The sequence below is a fragment of the Callorhinchus milii genome, unplaced genomic scaffold (assembly GCF_018977255.1).
Source record: "Callorhinchus milii isolate IMCB2004 unplaced genomic scaffold, IMCB_Cmil_1.0 Scaffold4, whole genome shotgun sequence".
NCBI lineage: Eukaryota > Metazoa > Chordata > Chondrichthyes > Chimaeriformes > Callorhinchidae > Callorhinchus > Callorhinchus milii.
The window spans coordinates 48,245,940-48,270,593 of NW_024704745.1; the positions used below are offsets into that span (position 1 = coordinate 48,245,940).

Genomic DNA, 24,654 nt, shown 5'->3' on the forward strand with positions numbered 1-24,654 from the left:
GAAAGTAAATCGATGTTTTTGGCCCAGACTGAATTACAATTGTTGCAGTGTGACTGGTGTCTTTCTACACTTCACCTTTGTTGCAACTTGGTATGTGGATGATGGGTATTGTGCACATTAGAATGAGTTGAATGCTTTAGTGAAGCCCCATAATAGAATGTAAAATATAATTTGAAAAAAGTTTAGAAGCAAGGGCTAGAGTCTTTACAATCGAAACTGCGCTACAACTGAACGTCTTGTATTGAGGTCTGCAATTACTTGCACTTTATCAAATGTTTTCTAAGTGCATTCAAAGTGATGGTGAGATATTCGCACTCTGGAAGTTGATGTATATCTCTGGTTCATTCAGTTATTCAGGAACCAGCGATTCCCTGCCTCTTACCAGCATACCGTGGAGACCCTCGTAAACATGTTGATGCCTCATATCACACAGAAATATAAAGACAAACCAGAGGAGGCACGAAACGCCAACCACAGCCTTGCTGTCTTCATTAAGGTAGGAAATATGGTGGTCAAATTTGGAACTGTATCTGTCAGTTCAGTATTTAATTTCTTGAGGATATAATAAAATGTGCAATTGCCATGACATTCAGAAAAACAAATTGATCTGATGTAGAATCAAGCAGTGAACTTGGATCACAGCAATCAGCCTGCTTCAAATTAGCTTTGGGATGGGTTCAAAATGGAATAGACTAAATCCTTGCCAGAATGTTTGTTTCATAGAAATTGTTTAGAACTTACAGAGTCAAAGGGATTTTGAATGAAGACTTTAGCAGAGCGTGTGCTGGATGACCGCTTGACTTTCGTTTGGCATCCTTTTCCACTCCATGAGGAGCATTGACTTTGTTCTTTCTCTGTGATATCCTTCTCCTCGTCCCCTGAGTGCTCCGCTCCACCCTCGGCGGCCGTGCCTTCAGCTACTATGCCCCGAGGCTCTGGAATTCCCTTCCTCACAGAATTTGGCTCTTTGCTTCTAGTATCTGCAGTTTAGTAACTGATGGGTTGTACGGTTCATTAATGATGTTGTGCAGAGACCTGAAACAGGCACTTGAGTGTTTTACAACACTGAGGTACTTGACAACAAGGTACTTACCAGGTCTGGTTGTGGCCAGGATGCTGAACTCAGCTGTAGATACAGCTTGTTGCTGTAATGGGAAGACAGTAGGGTTGGAACTCTGGATGCGTGAAATCAAATGGGCTGAAGAATCTTATTGTGAACCTCTTTTTGCCTTGTGAAGATCATGCAAACACTATTACCCAGCAATTATCCTTCATAGCATTTTCCTGGGATACTTAAACTGCGTGTTGGCTTTAGCATGTGTTGAAGAAAATGTTGCTATAGATTTCATTAGCATTTGTGAAAAGATGGATTTTTCACTCCATTTGCGGTAAAAAAATAAAAGCAAGCAATTTTGTGCTTTTAATAGAAGACTAAGGAGTAGAGAAGGTTAAGAGGAGACTTAAGAGAAGTTTTCAAAATTATGAGGGAATTTGATAGGGTGAACAGGGAGAAACTATTTCCATTGGCAAGTAAGTCAGTAACCTGAGGACACCAATTTAAAATTGTTGTTAAAAGAAACAGAGGGGAGGTAAGGAGAAATGTTTTCACACAGTGAGTTGTACAGATCTGGAATGCATTGCCTAAAAGGGTGGTGGAAGCCAATTCGATAATGCCCTTTAAAAGAAGTAGATAATTATTTGGGGGAAGACAGGTTTGCAGGGAGGAGTGGATTGAATTTGATAGCTCTTTTCAAAGAGCCGGCACAGATATGATGGGCTGAATGGCCCTCTGTGCTGTATAACTCTATGATGATTCTACGCTCTATTTTATTCATCCACAGATGTTTTGAGTTCATCCTGTGAGGGTGCATAAGTTGTGCCATTACTTCTCCCTTTAAATTCTTGATGTACTTCCTTCCACTTATTGTTTTTCCCCCTCAAGGCCTGCAAGCAATCGGCTTTGAACAAGAGTGGGCTATGGTCTGTTTCCTGGGCCTGCCAATTTTTGTCTGAATTGGCACTTCTTCCTCTTAGTGATTGGTTGATGAGGAACAAGTCCAAGCAGGAGCTTTAGGAAGGAAAAGTGGGGAAAGTTGCATTTCGGACCTAATTTGCAAACATCTGGATTAGAGTTAACTGCAAATTTTAAATCATGAGAATGCAATGAAGGAAAAGGTGTTCCAGCAAATGGTGGTTCCTCTAACCAGGTATTTTTTTCTGCTTTGTTACAGAGGTGTTTCACATTGATGGACCGGGGTTTTGTTTTCAAACAAATCAACAACTACATCAAGTGGTTCAGTCCTGGAAATCCAAAAGTAGGTGTTAAATCTGTGATATTTTTCTTGATTGCTAATAATAATGTGTTAGCTCAGTTTCTGCATCATTATTTCTGGTCCAGTCTTTACCTGCATAAGTATGGGGTCAAATTTTCCATTGCTGATTTTAGCTCGAGTATAAAACAATGCTCACTGTGTACGTTTGTAAATTGAAAACTACCTTATTGAGCGACTCTAATTGTTGTTCCGAATCACAAACTTCTTTGCTACAATTATAAAGTAAATCAATTTTAAGACTGGGGAAAGATGTCAATTTGCATGATTGTTATATTTTTGCTAGGTAACATTTCATTAAATTATTAATGCATTCATCACATCTAGGCTAGACCACGCCAACTCCCTACTTGTCGGCCTCCACAACTCCTCCCTCCACAGAACTCTGCAGCCCGTGTCCTCTCCCGCACTAGGCTCCGCGACCCTATCACCCCCATCCTCGCCCGACTACTGGCTTCCCATCACCCAGAGGATACAGTCCAAGATCCTGGTTCTCACCTTCAAAGCCCTCCACGGCCTGGCTCCCTCTTACCTCTGTGACCTTCTATCCCCCTACTAATCTGTCAGCTTCTTCTGCTGAGTGGGCTCTGGCCTGCTTAAATGTCCTTCGTCTTGCCCACCCCACATTGGCGGGTGGGCCTTCAGCCACTCTGCCCCCATCCTCTGGAACTCCATCCCACAATTCCTACGCCTCGCCGCCTCCCTTGCTTCCTTCAAAATCTGTCTTCTCTTGAACCATGACTTCGATCACCCCCTACCCTCCCGCCATCCACCTCTCTTGATGCCAACCACCAGCTTGGGTGAGAATCCCTGACTGTCCAGTGCCTTGGAATATCCTCCTGACGTGAAAGGTGCTATACAAATGTAATTTGTTGTTAGGCATATTGCAGTTCACAGCTGTTAATTGGAAGGAAAGTGTATAAGGTGCATACACATGTGAAACTCCGGGTTTTCACGTATGTCAGACACCTGGCTGATCAAAAAAAGGAGACAAATATTGCACTTTACCTGTGAAACAAATGGATTTTATAAAAGAAATTACAGGTTTCCCCTTGTGCAATTGAAATGCTTTATTTTAGATTCTCTTCGAGTTGAAGTTTGAGTTTCTGCGAGTTGTGTGCAACCATGAACACTTCATTCCCCTAAACCTGGCGATGCCATTTGGAAAAGGGAGGATTCAGAGATATCAAGGTACAGTCACTGACCAGTGCGACTCTTTGACCTGTTGCCTTCTGTTAGTTTACAATTTTGACTATAGATTGTTTGCATATACAGCTTTCTTTTGTATTTGACTATTTTAAAGAGAGATTTTATTGCAAAGGTTCCTTCATTACTCTGGTTTTTCTCTTTATTAATTAGCCTTTCTTTCACCAACTGTGGAGTCCTATGATGCTCCTGTAGGTAGGTTTGGTTACCGTGCCTGCTTATTACAGAGTCTGTACACTCAGCCAGGAAGAGCATTCTGATCACAAGCTTCTCACATTAAACTAAAAATGGAATAGAAATTATATTTTACAAAAAAAATCTCCAAGTGGTAATAAGGGAGAAAGTCAAATGATCTGAAAGTCATGGAGCTTCAATTCCAAATTATAAAGGGGGTTTCTGAAACTTTGGATATATATGTTTCAGTATTCAGCAAAACCTGAATTCTGCGTGCACTTTGTAGATTTTTTGAATATGTCACGGGCTTGATTTAGTTCAAAGCCAATGTTTGCTCAGTATAAGAGAGTCAGCATTTGCCTTCTCACAATAGTTCATATTATTGACTAAAAGTGTTGTCTACTGCTGTTATTCTGCTTTCACTGAAGGAAAATGTTGCCTCTGACTTTTTAAAGAAATTTCAGCATTGCCCACCCAATTACTTTGAAGAATGAACAACTTATCACATCAGTAAGTCCTGGATCATATTTCTACTTGTTGGCTTCTTGTTTTCTGCCTTTGGATTCATTTTTTAGCATTTTTTGTTGAGACCATTCATGGATCGTAACTTCTGCTCATAAATAGTGTTCCTAACTACAGTCTCATTAACATTCAAAGCTCTTTTGGAGACAGCGCAGTAGTTGATGCTTTTTCAAACAGATGGATGAGGATCAAATGTCCAGATCTTGAATTGCCCGGCTGCAGTTGGGATAAGTCATCTTTCTTCTGGAAGCTCTCCTAGCTTAGGAGATTTCAATAGTTAACTATTTTTGTGTGTTGTAAGGGAGAGGAGAAGAGGAGGAACTGATCTGGTACATTGTACTAAGAATACCACTAAAATAGAATCAACAATAACTACAATTTTCATTTATATAGCACCTTTCATGTTGTCAGGTTGTCTGAAATCTTACCACGCAGCTGAATGGGGCTTGAGCTTGGGGAGCAGGTGATAAAAGTTAGGTTGTGGCAGAGGGAGGGGTGGTTGGGTCCCTTTTGAAAGTGGGTGTGCAGTAGGCACGTCTTCATATGATGATAGAGGAGTTGTTGTCTTCGCTATTTCAAAAGAGTTGCCATATCAATTATTCCAGAAATATGGGGAGTGCCTTTTCCTCAACTTTTCCCCCACTTGAGCCACTGTTGAAACAATGGGAACGCTCTGCATAATTGCTCACCGTTAAAAAACATCCTTAAACTCTCCGGGATGCTACACAATGTGAAGGGCACTATATCAATGCAAATTGTTGTTGCCATCTTTGTAACTTAGCAGAAAAGCTTTTGAGTATAAAAAGCAATATGGTCAAAATACTCCTCATACCAAACTATTTGATTGGATTTTCATCCACTTAAATATTTAAAAGTGTGTGCTGCCCTGTCTTACTCAGCACTCTTTAGCTCTGGAGATAGTGCTGTGTGTGTTTCTAGTTACTTGTGTCTTGTTCGACCCTCAACTGTCTTCTTCCCCACATTCAAGCCATGACCCGCTCTGCCTTCCCTCACCTCTAACATCGCCCGACTCCACCACTACCTCACCCCTCAGGCCGCTGAAACTCTTGTTCATGCCTTTATCACTTTCAGGCTCGACTCTGCAAACGTCCTGCTTGTCAGCCCGTGTCCTCTCCCGCACCAAACTCTGTGATTCCATCTCCCCCACTCTCGCCCGACTCCATTGGCTCCCTATCCTTCAGAGGATCCAGTTCAAGATCCTGGTCGTCACATACAAAGCCCTCCATGGCCTCACCCCACCCTACGTCTGTGACCTCCTAACCCCCTACCAACCTGCTCGTTCCCTTCCGCTCAGCCGGCTCTGGCCTGCTCCACGTCCCCCAAACCACCTGCCCCACCATTGGCGGGAGAGCCTTTAGCCACTCTGCCCCCACCCTCTGGAATTCCATCCCCCAGTCACTCTGCCTCGCCCCCTCCTTAGCCTCCTTCAAGTCCCGCCTCAAGACCCTCCTCTTCGATCAGGCCATTGGTCACCCCCCTTCCCCTCCCCTCCCTTCTCCCCCCCAACCCCAGCTCGGGTCTGAAATGCTGTTCACTGTCCAGTGCCTTGGGACGTCCTCCCGACGTGAAAGGCACTATACAATGTAACCTTCTTGTTACACATTCAATGTTGCTGTGTAAGTAGAAGCTCTGTGTTGAGCGGGAACATTGTGGGAAGGCTAAACTGTTGTAAGAATCATTGTATAAATCAGATTTGCTTACTCGGTGTACACAGCTGCTCACAGAAGGTGAGTAGGAGCACTGCACCCAAGGAGAAGACCTTCCTGGCAAATGGGTGACTTAAACTGATCAATCATTTATTGATCTTGTAATAAGTACATAATGTGCTTTTACCACGTTTGCAGTGTTCTTTTGTGCATAACCTTTTAAGTACTGAAAGAAGATTTTAGCATCCTTTTTATTTGAAAGAGAGCTCTCAATTTGGTTTATTTCCCTAATTATACACTTATGATTATTAGTGGTCATGAATCCAAACACCTGAAATCTGAATGAAGAACCTGCAAAAAATAAGTAAATGTTTTTCAAGGCTGCTGTGGCTTGACTGGGAATGTTGCATTACCGGTGTTAACCACTGGAGGGATTTTCATCCCTCATCTTTTGAGAAATAAAATGAGTTTGGTGCTGATTTAGCTAAATCCAACTTCTATGTTTTCAACCATCTTTTGTGTAAACTCCAGATAGGAAACCATAGACCCCAGTTTGGAATTCTGGCCACGTGAACCCCACACCCAAATTATACCTTAAAGTTATAGGTTCCACTGTTCTGTCCAGCCTCTCTTCATTTCCTTGTCTCGTACATTTTTCTTTCTCTTTAACTCACTCTCTGACTATCAGCTTTTGAAACCCTTTAAAAAAAGGGGGTAAATTACTTTTGAATGCATATCATATCACGCAGGGTGTTTAAGGTGAAGACTGTTGGGTGGGGGCAGTTCTTGCGCCTTTCTTGCCTCCTGAAATGCCCCTCAGTCAACCGAGAGTGGATTCAAGAGACAAGACAGCAAGAGTAGAGACATAGAAATTGGGGGTTGGGGGAACATCATCCAGTGACAGACACTGTATTATAGCATAGAGTCAACTTCTGTCAAATGGCCAAAGAGCTGTGGGCTTTAACAATCATCAGAAACACCATGGGGGAAAATTGCTGAGCAATATAAATTTACAGACAGCAGGGTGTTTTTTTGAAGAGGATTATATTAATGAAACAAAAATCTTTATTATCAAGCATGCAAATGTTCAGTACTGAAAGGGTTGCTGTGTGGCAGAGTCCCGATAAACGCATTAATGATTTGCTGAGAAACCAATGTTCAGTTCACGATTGTGCATGGTATGCGTTTATCCACACTCTGTGAGTGTGTGCTCATCGTGTGGACTTTTTTGTGCGTGTGCGTGTGGTTCACAGCATGGTTTTTATTTTGCAGCTTTGTCTTTGCCGTGGGGTCTCAGGTGTGTCTGGGAATAGTGTGGTCTGTCATGATTCCCACCACTTTGTTTGTTTGTGTATGTGTGTGAAAGAGAGAGAGAGAGTACTAGTCTTGTAATACAGCATTAAATCTAATTTTATGTTTCATTTTCAACTAGTGCAAGCGACTTTGCGTTTTATACATTACATGTTTTGGAGCTTTTAGAAATAATAGAATTTTATATTTTTTGACCTAGTCTATGTGGCATTTACATTATCTCCAGTATGACACCGGAAACGTTATTGTGGAGCAACACATCAGGTTGAATGTAACACGTGCAGAATGAGCTATTTCTGATGAGTATCTCTGTATCTAATGTAATCAGCCATGGGAAATGGTGGCGTTTATAATTCATTTTTAATAAGATGCTGAAAAGTAGGACAGGAGCTGCTTCAGTTCAGCTTGTCAGCAGCAGCTGTGGGCTTCGTTTCCCTTAAGCAGAGCCAGAAATAGCGACTCTTCCATCCACGTAGACCAAAGCTGCTTCAAAATTGCACACTCTGCGTCACTACAGAAAGGAATGTGAACAATCTCGATATAACAAGACACCATTCTCTAGCAACAGGTTGGCAGGTTCACACACACAGGCTTTCAGGATGAGTGTGAGTGGAGTAAATTTTGTATCGCCATTGCCATATTGAATAGCAAAATCACAGTATGAAAAAATAATTCAACATGTGTCACTTACATTGTTGAGACATTTAACAAGCGCTTAAGACAAACACATTGTTGGGCCAGAGGGGAAGGGGTGCTGATGATCCCTCTCTCTCCTTGAAATGTAACTGAATAAAAAGATGCAGTAGTTATAGTTTTATAGGCCTTATTTCCTTCTCCCCCATCCCCCCCCCCCCCCCCCCCCCACGAAATAAACACTATTCTACCCTCTTCGGGATGAAATAGGTTTATATCTTCTTATGCATGTAGTAAAAACATCGAATGCTACCAGCTCAGATATAGCATTTGCCAGGTTCAGAACCCCTTCCCCTCTGGCCCAACGATGTGTCTGTCTCAAACGCTTGTTAAATATCTCAACAATGTAAGTGACGCATATTGAATTATTTTTTCGTGCTGTGATTTTGCTATTCAATATGGCAATGGCGATACAAAATTTACTCCACTATCACTCACACTCATCCTGAAAGCCTGTGTGTGTGAACCTGCCAACCTGTAGCTAGAGAATGGTGTCTTGTGCATGTGAGATCTATGGACTGTGCACTATAGCCTCAGAGTGTATTCTTGTCAAATCATTCTTGCTCTTTTGAAAAGATGGTCTTAGGCTGTCAGCCTGGGCATTCACCACCAAAATATTTATACCTTGGGAAAAACAGACTTTGATATATCACTGATTCAGTGTTTGGAATCTTTTATTTTTGTGTTCTGTTTGTGTCCATACACATACCACTGATCTCTGTGTGTTTGTCCTCAGATCTGCAACTAGACTTCACACTGACTGATGACTTCTGTAAGAACCACTTTCTAGTGGGGCTGCTTGTCCGGGAGGTTGGGAGTGCACTGCAGGAATTCAGAGATGTCCGACAGATAGCAATCAGTGTTCTCAAGAGCTTAATGATTAAGCACACGTTTGATGACAGATATGCAGCCAAAGTAAGATTTTGGAGAAGTTTAAGCACGAACCTGTGGAGTTATGTAAATGTTTCACTGCCTGCTTTAGATGAAACTAATGTGCAGTAGAAATTACGGAAGAAGAATGCAATATCATGTGAACAAAGTAGTTTCAGAAGATGTCATTAAGATATTTGCAAGCACAGCTGTGAAGAGGGGCACTACTGTCAGATGAGGCACCGGTATTAAGGCAGCAAGTCATTTATTGGGATCTAATATGCAAATTAAATGTAATTGTCGATTTAACTCAATTTACACCTCATCCGCACCTCCCCCAGCACTACACTGGAGTGAACACCTAAACCAGTTCAAAGTCTACACGTAAATCCACAACCTTCTGATCCAGAGGCTTGCCATACTATACAATAAGGGCTGTCTCTAAGATGTTTAATGGGATATGTGGAGTTTTATCGGGAAGTTTTAGTGACTACTGTGGATGATCTAGGAAGGTTTCACACTGATTCTGGTTACTCAGAATAACATCATCTGTCATCTTGATGAGCATAAACTTGAGCAGGTGACAGGCTAGCTCATTTGGTAGCACTCTCACTTGTGAGTCAGAAGGTGGTGAATTTGACCTTCATGTTTGGAATTGGAGACTCAGAGTCTAAGCTGACAGTCCAATGCAGTGCTGCATTGTTGGTTGTTGTCACTTGGATGAGACGTTAAACCAAGGGGAACTTGTCTGCCTGTTCAGGTGGATGTTAAAGAACCCATGGCACTATTTAAATAGAGAAGGGAGTTTCTCCCGATAAGCTGGCCAACAATCCCCCAAATAAAAATTGGTCACTCACTTCATGGCTGTTTGTGGGACATTGTTGCACCAGAGCCCATCCCGTTTAAGAAAGTGATGCTGAGAAACATGACTTTAATAGCTCTGCATTGCCATTCAGTGGCCTAATGTAGAACTGCAGTAGTTCACAAAGCAGAATAAGGGTTGCAAGTCCATTTTAATATTGAAGTTTAGAAAGCAGCAATAAAGAGGGCAATGATGTTAGTTTGATAATCAAAGGAATCATCTGAAATGAGTCTCCCAGTTTTACAACAAATGTACCTCTGAACTATTTTAGAAGTCTTGGTCTATATGAAAACAGTTATTCTAAAAACTTCTTAAAACTATAGAGACAGCAGCCCACATCTCCACTGCCATCTTAATACCTTACCTGGAAAGCACTTGTCACAGTGAATTACCCTGAAAGTGCAGTGATGGTTATGTAGACTAACACAGTACTTAAACAGCACCAGAAATGCCCCTTAAACACCATTGAAGTTAATTACAACATTTAATATATAATTTATAAATTTGTGTGAGGCAGGAATATTGGATTGGACATCGGCATCCTGGCTTGAATTCTCAAATAACAGAATTTTCTCAACTTGCTGGTATTTTATTGTGAAATTTCTGACATTCTGGCCCAATATTCAGGGTGACCCTCTCTTAAAGTTTATACCAATGATACAGGAATCTTTGGAAATTGGCTGACTTGATTAGACTGTAACCTGGCTTCAAACTGCTACTATCTGTCCCATTTTAAACATGAGGAACAAGAGTGAAGGTGTTTACCGTGTGTGAAGTCTGAACATTGGGATATAATGTGCAAGATTTGCAAAGGGATTTGTAAACACTGTAAACAATTAACCACCTAAAAGTCTGCTTGGTCGCTGATCTTATTTTAGACTTTTGCAAAGTCGGTGTGTGAGAGGAGTCGCATAGACTTGGCCACCACACATCAGGGATTCACTACATCAGGGATACACCAAGTCTTGTGACTCTCGTCCCATTGTCATTCTAATCTTATTGTGGAATTGTTCATTTCTTACAGAGCCAGCAGGCCAGAATAGCCACCTTGTACCTGCCCCTTTTTGGACTGTTGACTGAAAATGTGCAGCGCATTAACGTGAAGGATTTCTCTCCTTTTCCAATGAATCAGTCTGGCAATGTGAGTGTGATTTGCTGCCTTCTGCTAGTTATTCGACTTCCTTATTTCTTTGTAACTGTTCCTCGTGCTCCCCCCAGTGGCAGAGTGTTGAGTTGCAGTGTGTGTTTTCTGTTTATTTTATTGTGTGTGAGCTTTGTCTGATTAACTGATCGCTGACACTAACAATCCATCATATTAATCTTAAACTCTTTATCTTAAAGAATTACACTGGGATTTTAAGTGATGTTATTAGGAAGTTAAGGAAAGAAGGTGGTGTTGTCACAATGGTAAAGGTGGAAGGCATAGCAGGGTTTGGGTAATGAATATCACCCATTATTGCAATGTGTTCTCCCGTAAAACACACAATCATTCCACTTTACAGTTTATCCTGTGAAGCGCTTTGAGCCGTCCTGTTGGTGTGAAAGGCGCTACAGCAAATATAAGGATTATTTTATTATTTAATATTTTTAAAATATTTTTAAAATGTTATTTAATATTTAATAATTGCCTTGCAAGCGAGATACCTGGGTTCAATTCTCAGCAGGGCGAAACCTTGTGCAAGTTTCCTTACTCCACACACCTAATAATAATCCCTCCAAAACAAAAAACAATAATAAATTGGTCATTTTCAATCCACGACTGTTTGTGGGACACTGCTGTGCGCAATTGGCTGCCACATTTCGCCCACAAATATACGGTCAATTCACTTCACAGTATATTCTGTGAAGCGCTTTGAGATGTCGAGAAGATGTGAAAAGCACAATATCAAATGCAAGGATTATTATTATAATATTACTTAAATTGACCGTATGTTTAGAAAACTTACAAAGAAGCTAAATCTAAGGTTAAAATAACCATCACTGAATTCAAGTTTTAGTTGTCTAAAATGTTACAGAAACTTTTAAATAACTATCATTTTCATTCATGTTTCCTGCACATACCAATGGGTAGGCACTTTGAGAGAGATTTTCTGTTGTGGAATATGGACAGTGATAAGTCTTTAAGTATTTTTTTAAAAAATTCTAGTTAACTGCAAAATGTGTGACATGGCTTTGAAAATCCTGATTTTAACAAGTAGTTTAAAACTTGGCATTTCTCCTTACTCAGGTGTGTCCATGTAGAGAAATTGCTGAGCAGTGTTCCTCCAGAAATGGATGTGTTTTTAAGGTGCAAATTCTTTGCTTAGTATCAGACTGTGTAAAAGTCACCGGCAAACCCACCCTCTAGAGAGCATTTTATATACTCTTATAAAACACACAACAGATGTCCGGTGTTGCGGTTGGATGTTTACAGCTTTTGATGTATCAGTGGAATCTTTGCATTGCTTCAGTCAGAGATGGTTTGAACAAGGGGGCATAATCTTAAAATTAGAGCTAGGCCATTTAGGAGTGAAATTGGGAGGCAGTTTTTCACCCAAAGGGTAGTGGAAATCTGGAACTCTCTCCCCAAGAGGCTGTGGATGTTGGATCCATTCATATATTCAAGACTGAGATAGGTAGATAATTGGTAGGTCAGGATATTAAGGGATACGGGGTAAGGGTGAGTAACTGGACTTAAGGTATAGATCAGCCATGATCTCATAGAATTGCAGAACAGGCACAAAGGGCTGATGGCCTTCTCCTGTTTCTATGTTTCTAAAGGGTAGTTAATTCTGCCATATGCACTAATGCCACTCTTCAGAAATGTGTTACACTTCAAAGGTGAACTGTCCTGTCATAGAAAGTTCAATAAAGGAATATTGATTAGAAAAATCAGGGTTTTTTTCAAAGCAGAGTAAAACATATTAATTTTATTATAAAGTACATATAAGCTTCTACAGAAGCTCTTAAATGTGGAATATTGTGGAGTAGTTATTAATTTTGTTAACTTTAAGAGAATTGAGGATGTTGTATAAATGCAAGTTGTTTTTAACTAACTTTTTGTTCTGTGCATTTATGGTAACTACATGCTTCTTAAGTGGGTATCGGTGCATAAGCTTCTCGTAGTGTAATGTGATAGGAAGGTGGAACCCAGCAACAAGTGTCAGCTTTCTATCAGAAAGTGAAGAAGGAGCTGAAGGATGAATTATTGATTCTGCAGTAAGATAAATATTTTCACAAGCAAGCTGCTGAAATAAGTACCAAGTGTCCAAGTGAAACTGAATTAAAGTTGTTGGCTTGAATTGAGAGTGCCAAGGAAATTGGTCATTGACTGCAGCTAATTCTAAGTACATGTATGTGTGTAGTCGGCTGCTTGAAGAATCTTTATAAGATTTAAATTTCTTAACTTGGCGCCTGAGTGTTTATGGGTCGCATATGTTATTTTTTTCCCATGTTTCTCTTGATGTGGAATTTCTTTTTTTGCAGAGTGGGAGAGACGAGTTGCCTTTTAGCGTACAGATGGGGAGCACCATGGTAACACCTCAGAAACCAGGAAGCACTCTGGATAACAGCATTCACAAGGATGTGTTTGGTGTTATTTCGGGTACAGGTGAGACTTTCAGAAATGCCTGTCACAGTGAAATTTATCCATTAACTTTGAGCTGCTGCAATAACCTTGTAGGTGGTGATGTGATGCTGTGTGGTAGTTTGGTGTTCACCCTGCAAGTGAATGTATAGTTTATGATGGCCACCTTTTTAGATGCTGTTCTTGGCTGGACTGAAATACTGTCTTTTGCATTTGGAAAAATGTATTTACATCCAGTCTAAAGATTAACTGTCTTTGTACTAACATTTGTATATGATGCTGTAAGAAAGATTTCAGTGATGTTTTTGACATGTGGTGTGATTAGGTTGTGGTTTAGTAGCTCAGTAGCTTAAAACTTTGTTCTTGATGATAAGTACTTATGTTAACATTTGTTTTGTTAACATTTGTTTTGTGCAGCTTCTCCACACGGTTCATCCACTCCAAACATCAGCGCAGTGAGGCATGCCGACTCCAGAGGTTCTCTGATAAGCACAGACTCTGCCACTAGTCTGCCAGAGAAAAATGCAGACAAGAGCAATTCCCTGGACAAGGTATCAATACTATGGTTCCTTATGTAACTGTTGACTTTGTGCTCTGATTCATACACTTTGTGAAATTACCTGATTTAAACTTGTGACTTTGCCTACCCTGACGTGTCTTCATGCTAACAGAGGGAAAGGCTTATCAGGAGACACTCTACTTACACCATGATCAACAATGAGGATAATCAGAAGAGTTCAAAATCTGCACAGAGAAATCGTTTCACCATGGATTTTTCTATTTTGACTATCCCAGTCTTGCCAGAGAGAATTTTGCATACAGCTCTTTCTCTTCAGTTTCAAGAAGTATTTATCTTGCGTGTCTTTTATAGCTGTGCCACTAAGTTAATGTGTGTTTGTGTGTCTGGGGGTGGGGAAAGGGAACTAAATTATTAATAGCAACTCTAACCTTAGTTTACAGATGAGTTAAACATACCCTTGTTCTGTCTTGTAAACACTCCTCCTCTTTTAATTCCTAATATGAAATGACTCCATAACAATGCCCGTTATTTGTAAGAAACGTGTGGAATTGGGATTTCATGGGAGGCGGTCAAAATGTAGTTTTGGTCATGTTAAAACAACAACAGATTGCATTTATATAGCACCTTTCATATCAGGAGGATGTCCCAAGGCACTAAAAATGTATTTAAATGGTTTTAAGAGCATTCCTTGTGCAATCTTTGTGATTCACACTCTTCTGTTTAGTTGGATTCTCCCATCTATTTTTGGGTAAGCCTGTAACAAATATTAGTGTGGAGTTGATGGACAGCTCAAAATGGGATATTAAGTAGGATGCCTCAGGGAACATGCTCGGACTTCAGTTCCTGGTACGCTTAATAGATTTATATTTGTAGTCTTATTGCATGGTAGTCATGTTTTCTAATAACATTGGGACTTTGAGCTCCTAGTTTCTCTATCTGTGGCCAGGGCTTCTTCAACAACAACAACAACATGCATTTACATAGTGCCATCTACGCCGGGCGGCGTCTTAGAGCACTTAACAATGGCGGAGCCCAAGGCCGAGCCAGAAGGAGGGGGAAGGTGACTGTAGGCGAGGTTGAAAAGGAGCCTCCCCATCCTCCCGGATCTCTCTGTCGCGTTCAACACAGTTGACCACGCCATCCTCCTCTATCGGCTCTCCTCCCTCATCCACCTTAGTGGAACCGCACTCGCGTGGTTCGAGTTTTACTTAACCAACCGCCTCCATTTCATCTCAGCAAATAGTTTCTCCTCCTGCCCACCTGGTCACCTGCGGGATACACGAGGGCTCCATCTTTGGCCCTCTACTTTTCCTTATCTGTTTGCTCCCTCTGGGCGATGTCATCTGCCGACACGGGGTAAACTTCCACATGTTTGCGGATGACAAAAAAAATCTACTTTGCCTCCTTCAGTACCAACTCCAGGTCCGCCGATATTCTATCAGCTTGTCTGGCAGACATCAGGGCCTGGATGAGTGTAACTTCCTGCAACTGAATATGGACAATACGGAAGCCATACTCCTTGGCTCCCATCAACGTCTACACTCCTGTGGATCTAAACTCCTCAACCTCCCTGAGTTCTCCCTCAGACTCACCGAACCAGTGCACAACCTAGGCGGCTGGTTTGACCCCCAGCTGTCCTCTCTCCCCCACATCTGGTCCCTGACCAGGACCGTCTTCTTCCACCTCCGCCACATTGCCTGCTTCCAACCGTACCTTACTCCAAATGTAGCCGAATCTCTCGTGCATGAGTTTGTCACCTCCCGCCTGGATTAGTCAAACGCACATCTCACCGGGTCTCCCCTGCTCCACCATTCACGAGATCCAACTCATTCAAAACTCTGCCGCCCGCATACTGACCCAGACCAAACTTCGTACCCACATCTCTCCAGTTCTGGCCAGGCTCCACTGGCTCCCCATCACCGAACGGATCGACTTCAAGATTCTCACTCTTGTGTTCAAATCCATTCACTCTCTGGCACCTCCCTATCTCTCCAACCTCCTCATTCTCCAATCAACCACCGCCGCCTCCATTCAACTGGCACTGGCCTCCTGCCCGCCCCTCACACCCTCCGCCCCACCGTCCTAGGTCGCGCATTCAGCCACTACACCCCAAAACTTTGTAACACTCCCTCAATTCCTCCACCTTGCCCCCTCTCTCCCCTCTTTCAATTCCCGCCTGAATACCTTTTTCTTCGACCGTCTCTCCCTCTCGTACGGCACCCCCCCTCCCCTCAGCTCAGAGTCAGGCTCCGCAACTGTTAAGCACTCTGAGACTGTGTGGAGGATGCTATATAATTGCAGGTTGTTGTTGTGGTTGTAGCTGCAGCGCTGAGGGATCTGCATTGTTAAAGCTGCCATGCTGGAGCTGCTATTAACCGTTTTATCACTAGAGGTTATTTTGCTGTTTGTTGTAGTTCTCCCGGTTTGTGTGAAAAACAATCATGTAAAACATGTAACCAGTCTGTCAGTTCATTTGGATGTTGAAGATCCCGTGGTACTATTCGAAAAGGAAGGGGATTACTTTCCTGGCGTCATAGCAACCAATCCTCCAGATAAAAAAAAATATTTTATTCATGGCTGTTTGTGGGACATTGCTGTGCGCAAATTGACTACCACATTCCTCTACAAATACAGTCACTGCATTTGATAGCAAATGCTTATGAAGCTCTTCAAGACATTTCAACATGATGAGGCACTGCGTGAAATGTAAGGGTTATTTTTATTGTTGTATCAAACTGGAGTGGGTCAACTATAGAATCTGATCAAACAGACCCAAGAGAGAACTCAACAAACCTAACAGAACACCTAGACGTATCACTGACAAATATCGCCAGTGCAGATTAGTGCAAGATACTAATATAGAAGATAAAGCAAGGAAATACTTGTACTCCATGGTAAAACTTGACAAGGCACCAATACCAAGACTTTTAGTTTTTATTTTCTTTGGTTTATATTTTTAAATGCCACAAAATGTTATGACTAGTTATGTATCATGAAACTAACCCCAGACTATTGGGTGGTAGCTGTTAAGGTGGGGTTGCTATTAACAGTTTTATCACTAGAGGTTGTTTTGCTGTTTGCTGTGATTATCCCAGTTTGTGTGTGAGAAACAGTCTTGTAAAATGAGTGTTTGGTAGTTCCTTACAGATCATATCAGTAATTAATATCAGTGATTAAATTAACACATGCATCATTTTCAGAATAATAATTTTGATTTAAATATTTCGAAAGCCGTAATCCAGAAATTCAAAGTTTTAATCCATAATGATGAAGTGGGTTTAGTTTGTGATCCTCTTGTTCCTTCAGATACGATTGACTGAGCTGCTATTTTGAATGTTAATATTCAATTTAATGGTCCCTCTCTGCCCATTAGAATACTATGATGTACATACAAATGTATTAGCATTGAGCAACAATCATAAAAATTATATTTTAGGAGGAGGCTATTGGGCCCATTGAACCTACCATGGTGCATCGTTCATCCACCGGATCTAATTACTGTGTTCCTAGCAGAGGAACATTCTGATAGGAACCCAGTAAATTGAATAAAGATTTGAAAACACTTTTCAAATGTTTATTCAATTTATTTTTAAATATCTCCATGGATTTTGCATCAAGAGCTGCCTATGGCAAGGAATGTCAGATTCTAGAAACCCTCAATGTGAATTTCTTCAAATCTCCTCTCTTCCATTAACAATTCTGAGCTTTTGCTCCCATGAACAAAATTATCACCAGCAGGCACAAGCTCTCACCAGCCATTCTCTCAAACCATATCAGAGTTTTGCTGACCTCTATTAAATGTCTCTTAACCTTTTCTCTTCCAGTGGAAACTGATCTAAATTTTGATCTTATTGTTACCACCCCACTCCCACTATCATCTGTGTAAACCTAGACAGGATCCCTTTTCTATCAGATGCACTAAACCACGTGCAGTAAATCCCAGTGACCTAACCATAACGTATTGTATAAATTTAACATTGATTTCTTTGGTGATTGGATGGTCTGGTGGATTACCCAAGGGGCTGTACAACCTGGGTTTGAATCACTGTCAGGGTTGAATTTTCTCTGCTGGCTGTAAGGATCGTATGTGAAACTATTATGGGTTATTTAATCCTTACTGTAGAGATTGTATGGCTGCAACATGCAATTTCCCAGTATTGAGCACCAATTGGTATGAAAATTACCAATATCCAGATACAATAAGAGTAACTGATGATTAATTAATGATTAAATGAGTAAGTGATTAATTTCTTAACTGTTGAGGTGTTGGTCAGAGAGCTGGCAAAGCACAGAGCTGACCAGATAGATGGTTCGCGATGTAGGCAGTGACTGACAAATATCCAATCTTTCATTTCTCAACACTGACAGGATTTATTTTGAAGAGCTCAAATTTCTCCCCCAAATATTTAAAAAGTACTTTTTTTTATTTACTCTCAGGTTGCGAATGCAAAAATGCTTTAATCAAGTTAATATTTTACATCAACCTTTGTACTCTTGACTACATACTATACTATATTTGCTGTATTCTTAGACTATATTTGCATATTATCTCGTCCTTATGGGCACATCACTATTCTGGTCACTTTTTTCATAGTCTTGTTTTTTTATTTGAAATTGACTGTGACCAAACCTCCCAAAATCATTAAGAAAGCAAATACCCTCAATAGCAAGTTTGAATAGTACTTTGATTTGAAGGCATACATTTTGGACAAAGGTAACGAATTATGCTATTCATTAGCATGGCCCATCTTTTAATTTCATTATTGATTATAAAGTTACTGATTAAATAAGGAATTCCAAAACGTGTGGATCTGGGTGTATGTATGTTGGTGGAGTGTTGCCCACCAGCAGGCATTAGTAATCTGTATTTAAAGGCTGTTAATACTGAATATTTAAAAGCTCTGGCCTAATCTACCAGTCTTTAGGGAAAGTGCATAATGTTTGCAATGGACTGAAACAGACCAGGTTATTTCCAATAAGGATGACATCAGCCAGACTGCAGACACACCCCTGGGAATGTTCAGAAACTGCCGATGTATAGTGGCTCATCTCTATTCATCTTTGTAACTTCTGAATGAGAAAATCAACAATATCCGGGCCTTTAAGTCATTGAATTAAATACCATGAGGTATTTAAATTAAAGAAGCATTGTCTGCTTTAATAATCAGAATACATTTTACAGCTAATATGCAATGCAGTGTTTAGGTGTACTTTTCTAGCTGTGTGGTTTTGATTTGCATTGCACGGTCTATGAGAAGGTAATCTTAGATAATTATTTTAGAATTCAGCCAGTTTCATTTGTGTTGAAATGATCGGGCTTGCTCTCCGAGATGCAGTGAAGTTGCTAAAATGATCCATTCTTTTCTGATGTTGTCCCCTTCTAACTTGATTCTCACCAATGTGTGTCTCAGAATCATCAAAATAGTGGCTGTATCGGAGGCTCTGTGGTGCGATGTGACAAACTGGACCAGTCTGAGATCAGGAATCTCCTCATGTCTTTCCTTCACGTACTGAAGAGCATGTCTGATGGTGGGTGGATTTGTTCCCATTAGTTCCTTCACCACATTTCGTTCTAAATGTGGAAGCTGCTTGTTCAGACAGTTCCTAAAAGTTGAAATTTCCATTAGAAATTGAAATTATTTCAGATTCACTTTGGTCTCCAGAGCATTCATGGTTAGCGGCTTGATGAGTTAGAAGCTTAGAAGATACAGTACCAAAGTAGGCTGTTCAGCCCACCTATGCTATTGCCAACTCCTCTGCTTAAACTATGCAGTGAAAAATTGTGGTGTAAACTCTTAGTTGGGCTAACAACCCATATACATACATGCTTTGAATTATAAAATTAACCACCAACAAAAAGGTGATTTTTTTAATCCTTTTCACTGGTTATTTATATAATGAAGAGAATCTGGTTAACCTGTGGCCTATTAGCCCAACCCACATGTTAGACCCCAGTATTTGACATTTACTTAGATTGGGCACCTATGTTAAAACATAATCAGTTGTGGCGTATCTTCTTATGCATTGTGTAATGAACTCAGATTAAAGGATTATAATTTTTTCATCCGAATCAATGGACAATATATCTATTTCACCTTAAAGAAGCAAGGCAAGTAGAAGTAGGAAATGGGATTGAACATTGTTTTATTCCTTAGACGTTGTATTTTTCCGTTATGATAATTATAGCACTGCGATTTGTTTGTATTTTTAGATGCACTGTTCACTTACTGGCACAAGGCCTCTACTCCTGAACTGATGGATTTTTTCACAATATTAGAGTGAGTGCACTTCAACCTAAGCACTGAAATCTTATCAGTGTGTCTTATTAGAGTAAACCTCTTTTAAAATATAACTGGATTGTTTGTTCATTATGTTGACGTGTGTGTAAGGACAGTGGTGTGTCTATCTTGTTGTAATGGTTTCTTGTCTGTGAGCGCTCTTTACTTGAAACAATTTCAGATTGAATAGAATGAAAGGAGCTGTTTATCTATTTAGTAATAAATTTCATTAACTTTCCTTTTCCACAGAGTCTGCCTTCATCAGTTCAGATATATGGGTAAACGATACATAGCAAGGTAATATTGTTTACTGTGTTAACCATTCAGTAATCTTAATAAAAGCATATATCTTCCCTAAATTCAGTGAATTTGTTTTTGAATTTTATACATTCTAATCGAGGATATCACATAGCAATTAAATAATGCTTTCAAGCATGCTGATAGATTTGTACAGTTGTTATATGCAGCAATAAATACAAGAAATTTGATTTTCTTGTTACAAAGCAAGTTTGACTAGAAAAAGGATTTTGTTCCTTTAAAATCATTTATTTCTTTGGTTTGAGCTGGGAGGACAGAAATGCAGTTAATTAATCATACAGTTGAACAGAGCAGCTTTATGTTTATGATCCATAAGTACCAAAAGCTTATTTGTTCTGCCCGCCCTTAAAACAATTTTAAAGCTACTGCCTGGAATGCAAAAGCTTTGATAGCACATGGAAGTAGTGCATGTCTGTTGCCACCTGTCTGCAGGCGTCCTGTGGCTAAAGCCTCAGGAACTGAAACATAGTGGTAGGCTACATTCAAGTCAGACACATCACTGATCATCATTAGGTCTCTAGTTGTGGTAGGAATATCAGCCCACAGATTGTATGGGAAGCTCTACTATTAGTTCACTAGGTTTATCAATCTTCTATAATGTGTATATAACCTGTAATCGCATAGCGACAAACTACTATATTCTGTGGAATGCTTTCTCTGTTGCTTAAACTGACTTTCTTTTCAACCAGCTGTATAATTATAAAATGTGAAGCTTTCTTTTTTGGTGGACTAATAGGAAATTGTGGTTCTGCAACTATTTTAATTGACCCCTATTGTAGGTTGTGTGTTTTGTAGTAATAATACTTTACAACAACTAACCTGTTCTTGTTTGATTTTTGTACATGGGCTCTGGTGGTGGTATGAAGCAGGGAACTCACTATTTACCCCTGCTAACATGAATGACCTTTTCTTTTTCTATTTTGCACGTGTATGCTGACAAGTTAAAAATAAATATGTATGGCTCCTCGCCTCTTGCTGGGTAAGCTTTCAGGGTGTGTGTGCTTAGCTTGAAAGATGGGTGTTGATTCCCCCGCATTCCCCCTCCTTTACTGAGTTTTGTATGCACTTCTGCCATTGCTCTTCATGCCATCATTTCCATTGCTTGTGTGCATAGCTTTCTGTCTAAATATAATCCAAGTAAATAGCATGTAACTTGGGTGTCATTTTACTGTTCATTCGCTGATACCTGTTTGCAGGAAAGCATGCTTTGCTTTGTGCTGGCCAGCGTTGACTATTGTGGCTTCAGATTTCTCTGCGTTTGATACAATTGCGTGTACAAAGTTTATGTACCTTTATCGTGAATGGAAGTACTTTAAATTGTTCCATTTGCTAAATGATATAAATGCTCTTTTGGAGAGTTTTTGCTTTTTTAAAAAAGGAAGCTCTGATAATTGGCGTCTGCAACTTTCCTTTTTAATAATTACCAGGTTCCTTGTCACCTAAAATAGTTTGCGGTAAATTAAAGGGAAAAAAATTAACAAGTTTAGCCCATGAACGAAAGAACTTGCAATAAAGCAAAAACTGCTGTTTTAAGCTTTACTAACACTAAGCTTTGCTGCATTGTGCCGACTTTAACCATTGCTCTGTCCCATTTCCCCATCTTGCAGGAACCAGGAGGGGTTGGGACCCATCAGTATTGCACATGAAAGGAAAGCTCAAACTTTACCTGTTCTTCGTAACAGAGCAGGAGTGATGCATGCCAGATTGCAGCAGCTCAGCAGCCTGGATAACTCTTACACTTTTAACCACAGTAAGTCTAGTAGTACTAAGGGTGCCTTTTATCAGTGACCTTTGGCTCACTGATAAAAAAATAAACTCCTTTCTACAGACCAGACAGACCACCCCCAGAGCACAGTTGTGGACTTTGCATTCCTTATTGACTGGAAAACACGTACTTTAGAGAAGGTGGAAAAGGATTGGCTTGAGAATGCCTCAAAGCAAAGCAAATGTATGCAGGGGAACTTATTTGCTGACAACATTGTATGGATTCAACTTGTGACCCTTGGCAGGGCCATGCCTATAAAACATAATCAGCAGATATGATACTGATAGATATGTTGCACAATTTATCCCATCCATAGAACATATGGTACATGCAATACTATTTGGTAACTCTTGGACTGCTAGCAAATAGGGCTATAGAGACTTTCAACTGGAGCACTGTGGTGCTGGCAAATACTACTATAGTAAAAAATGACTGCCATCAGGAATAGCTGTAATATTTCTCCTAGCTTACTAAAATACAAAGAGGGACCAGCAGAGCATGTAAGGAGCTAAATGGAATTGAGAAAGTAAACCTACAAAAATAAATAGGGGATGTGTTCAGCCACCTCTGCCCCGTCCACCGCTACCCCCACATCACCTCTCTCTCATGACCCATCCCCCCTATACTCCTTCAACTCTATCTCTCCCTCCTCCCTCACCACGATTGTTCGCAACCTCAAACCCACCACCTGCTCCCTCGATCCCATCCCCACCTCTCTCCTTATCTCCCAACTTCACCTTCTGACCCTCTCCTGTCCGACGTCATCAAACTCTCCTTGTCCATCGGTTCAGTTCCCACTCCTTAAAAACAGCCGTCATCACTAACATCCCGAAAAAACCTTCCCTGGAACCATCCCTACTCTTCAGCTACCGCCCCATCTCTAACCTCCCGTTCCTCTCCAAGAGAACGAGTCGTTGCGTCCCAGCTCCGCTCCTTTTTTTCTCGCCATTCCCTCTTTGAACCCCTCCGATCCAGCTTCTGCACTGCCCATAGCACGGAAACAGCCCCGGTCAAAATCGCTAATGACATTCTAATCATCTGTGATCAGGGCTCCCTCTGTCTCCTTGTCCCCCTTGACTTCTCTGCGCCTTTGACACTGTCGACCACTCCATCCTCATACACCGCTTTACTCAATCTGCCCTTGTCTGGTTCGATTCCTATCTCTCTCACCGTCTCCACTTCGTTGCCTCGAACGGTTTCTCCTCCAGCCCCTGCACTGTCACATCTGGCGTCCCTCAGGGCTCTGTCCTTGGCCCTCTCCGCTTTAATATCTATATGCTCCCCCTTGGTGACATCATCCTCAGACATGGGGTCAACTTCCATATGCCTGCGGATGACACCCAACTCTATCTTTCTGCCTCCATCCTCAACTCCAGGACCACTGCTGACCTGACAAACTGCCTGTTGGACATCAAGTCCTGGATGAGGGCAAATTTCCTGCAGTTGAGTGTGAACAAGACTGAGGCCCTCCTGATTGGCTCACGCCAGCGCCTCAGCACCTCAGGCTCTGGCAGCATCAATCTCCATGGTTTCACACTACAACTCACCAATCAACTCACCACACCAGTCAGGATCCTAGTTGTCTTGTTCGACCCTCAACTGTCTTTTCTTCCCCACATCCGAGTCATGACCCGCTCTGCCTTCCCTCACCTCCGTAACATCACCCGACTCCGCCACTACCTCACCCTTAGGCCCCTGAAACTCTTGTTCATGCCTTCATCACGTCCAGGCTTGACCATGCAAATGCCCTGCTTGTCGGCCTTCCCAACGCCTCCCTCCACAGGCTGCAGATAATCCAGAACTCTGCAGCCCGTGTCCTCTCCCGCACCAAACTCTGTGACCCCATTTCCCTCATTCTCGCCCGACTCCATTGGCTCCCTGTCCTTCAGAGGATCCAGTTCAAGATCCTGGTCCTCACCTTCAAAGCCCTCCATGGCCTCGCCCCACCCTACCTCTGCGACCTCCTAACCCCCTACCAACCCGCCCGCTCCCTCCGCTCAGCCTGCTCCGGCCTGCTCCACGTCCCCCGACCCACCCGCCCCACCATTGGCAGGAGAGCCGTCAGCCACTCTGCCCCCAGCCTTTGGAATTCCATCCCCCAATCACTCCGCCTCACCGCCTCCTTAGCCTCCTTCAAGTCCCACCTGAAGACCCTCCTCTTCGACCATGCCATCGGTCACCCCCCTTTCCCTCCCCTCCTTTCTCCCTCCCTGACCCCAGTTCGGGTCTGAAATGCTGTACACTGTCCAGCACCTTGGAACATCCGCCCGACGTGAAAGGTGCTCTACAAATGTAATCTTGTTGTTTATTTACATAAGGGACAATCAACAACTGGGATGAGTTACTAAGAAGGGGAGTGCAAGTGAGGAATCTGGACTGTTTGATGCTGGAATGTGAAGAAAGTGGTCCAAAAGATCATCTTCAGTCATCCGTATCTTGTGAAATCTAATACTCCATTTTGTATATATACTGGTGAATAGCTTCAATTGGGGCAGCAGATACATGCACTAAAGGTTTCTAGTAGCACAAGTCTGGCTGGAGGCACTTGACTGCACCTTGAGAAGCTAATTTCA

General features: G+C 41.5%; 1 protein-coding gene across 1 annotated transcript in view; it reads left to right on the forward strand.

The window, feature by feature from the left end:
* The window catches only part of dock9b (dedicator of cytokinesis 9b), a 148,008-nt gene that overhangs the window by 87,379 nt on the left and 35,975 nt on the right, over positions 1–24,654 (forward strand). The window contains exons 28-38 of the mRNA XM_042334262.1: positions 350–496; positions 2,232–2,315; positions 3,410–3,521; positions 8,640–8,818; positions 10,660–10,776; positions 13,101–13,224; positions 13,618–13,751; positions 19,132–19,249; positions 19,932–19,998; positions 20,248–20,295; positions 21,924–22,066. Coding sequence (XP_042190196.1) covers positions 350–496; positions 2,232–2,315; positions 3,410–3,521; positions 8,640–8,818; positions 10,660–10,776; positions 13,101–13,224; positions 13,618–13,751; positions 19,132–19,249; positions 19,932–19,998; positions 20,248–20,295; positions 21,924–22,066 — 1,273 coding nt within the window. The remainder of the gene's footprint in view (positions 1–349; positions 497–2,231; positions 2,316–3,409; positions 3,522–8,639; positions 8,819–10,659; positions 10,777–13,100; positions 13,225–13,617; positions 13,752–19,131; positions 19,250–19,931; positions 19,999–20,247; positions 20,296–21,923; positions 22,067–24,654) is intronic.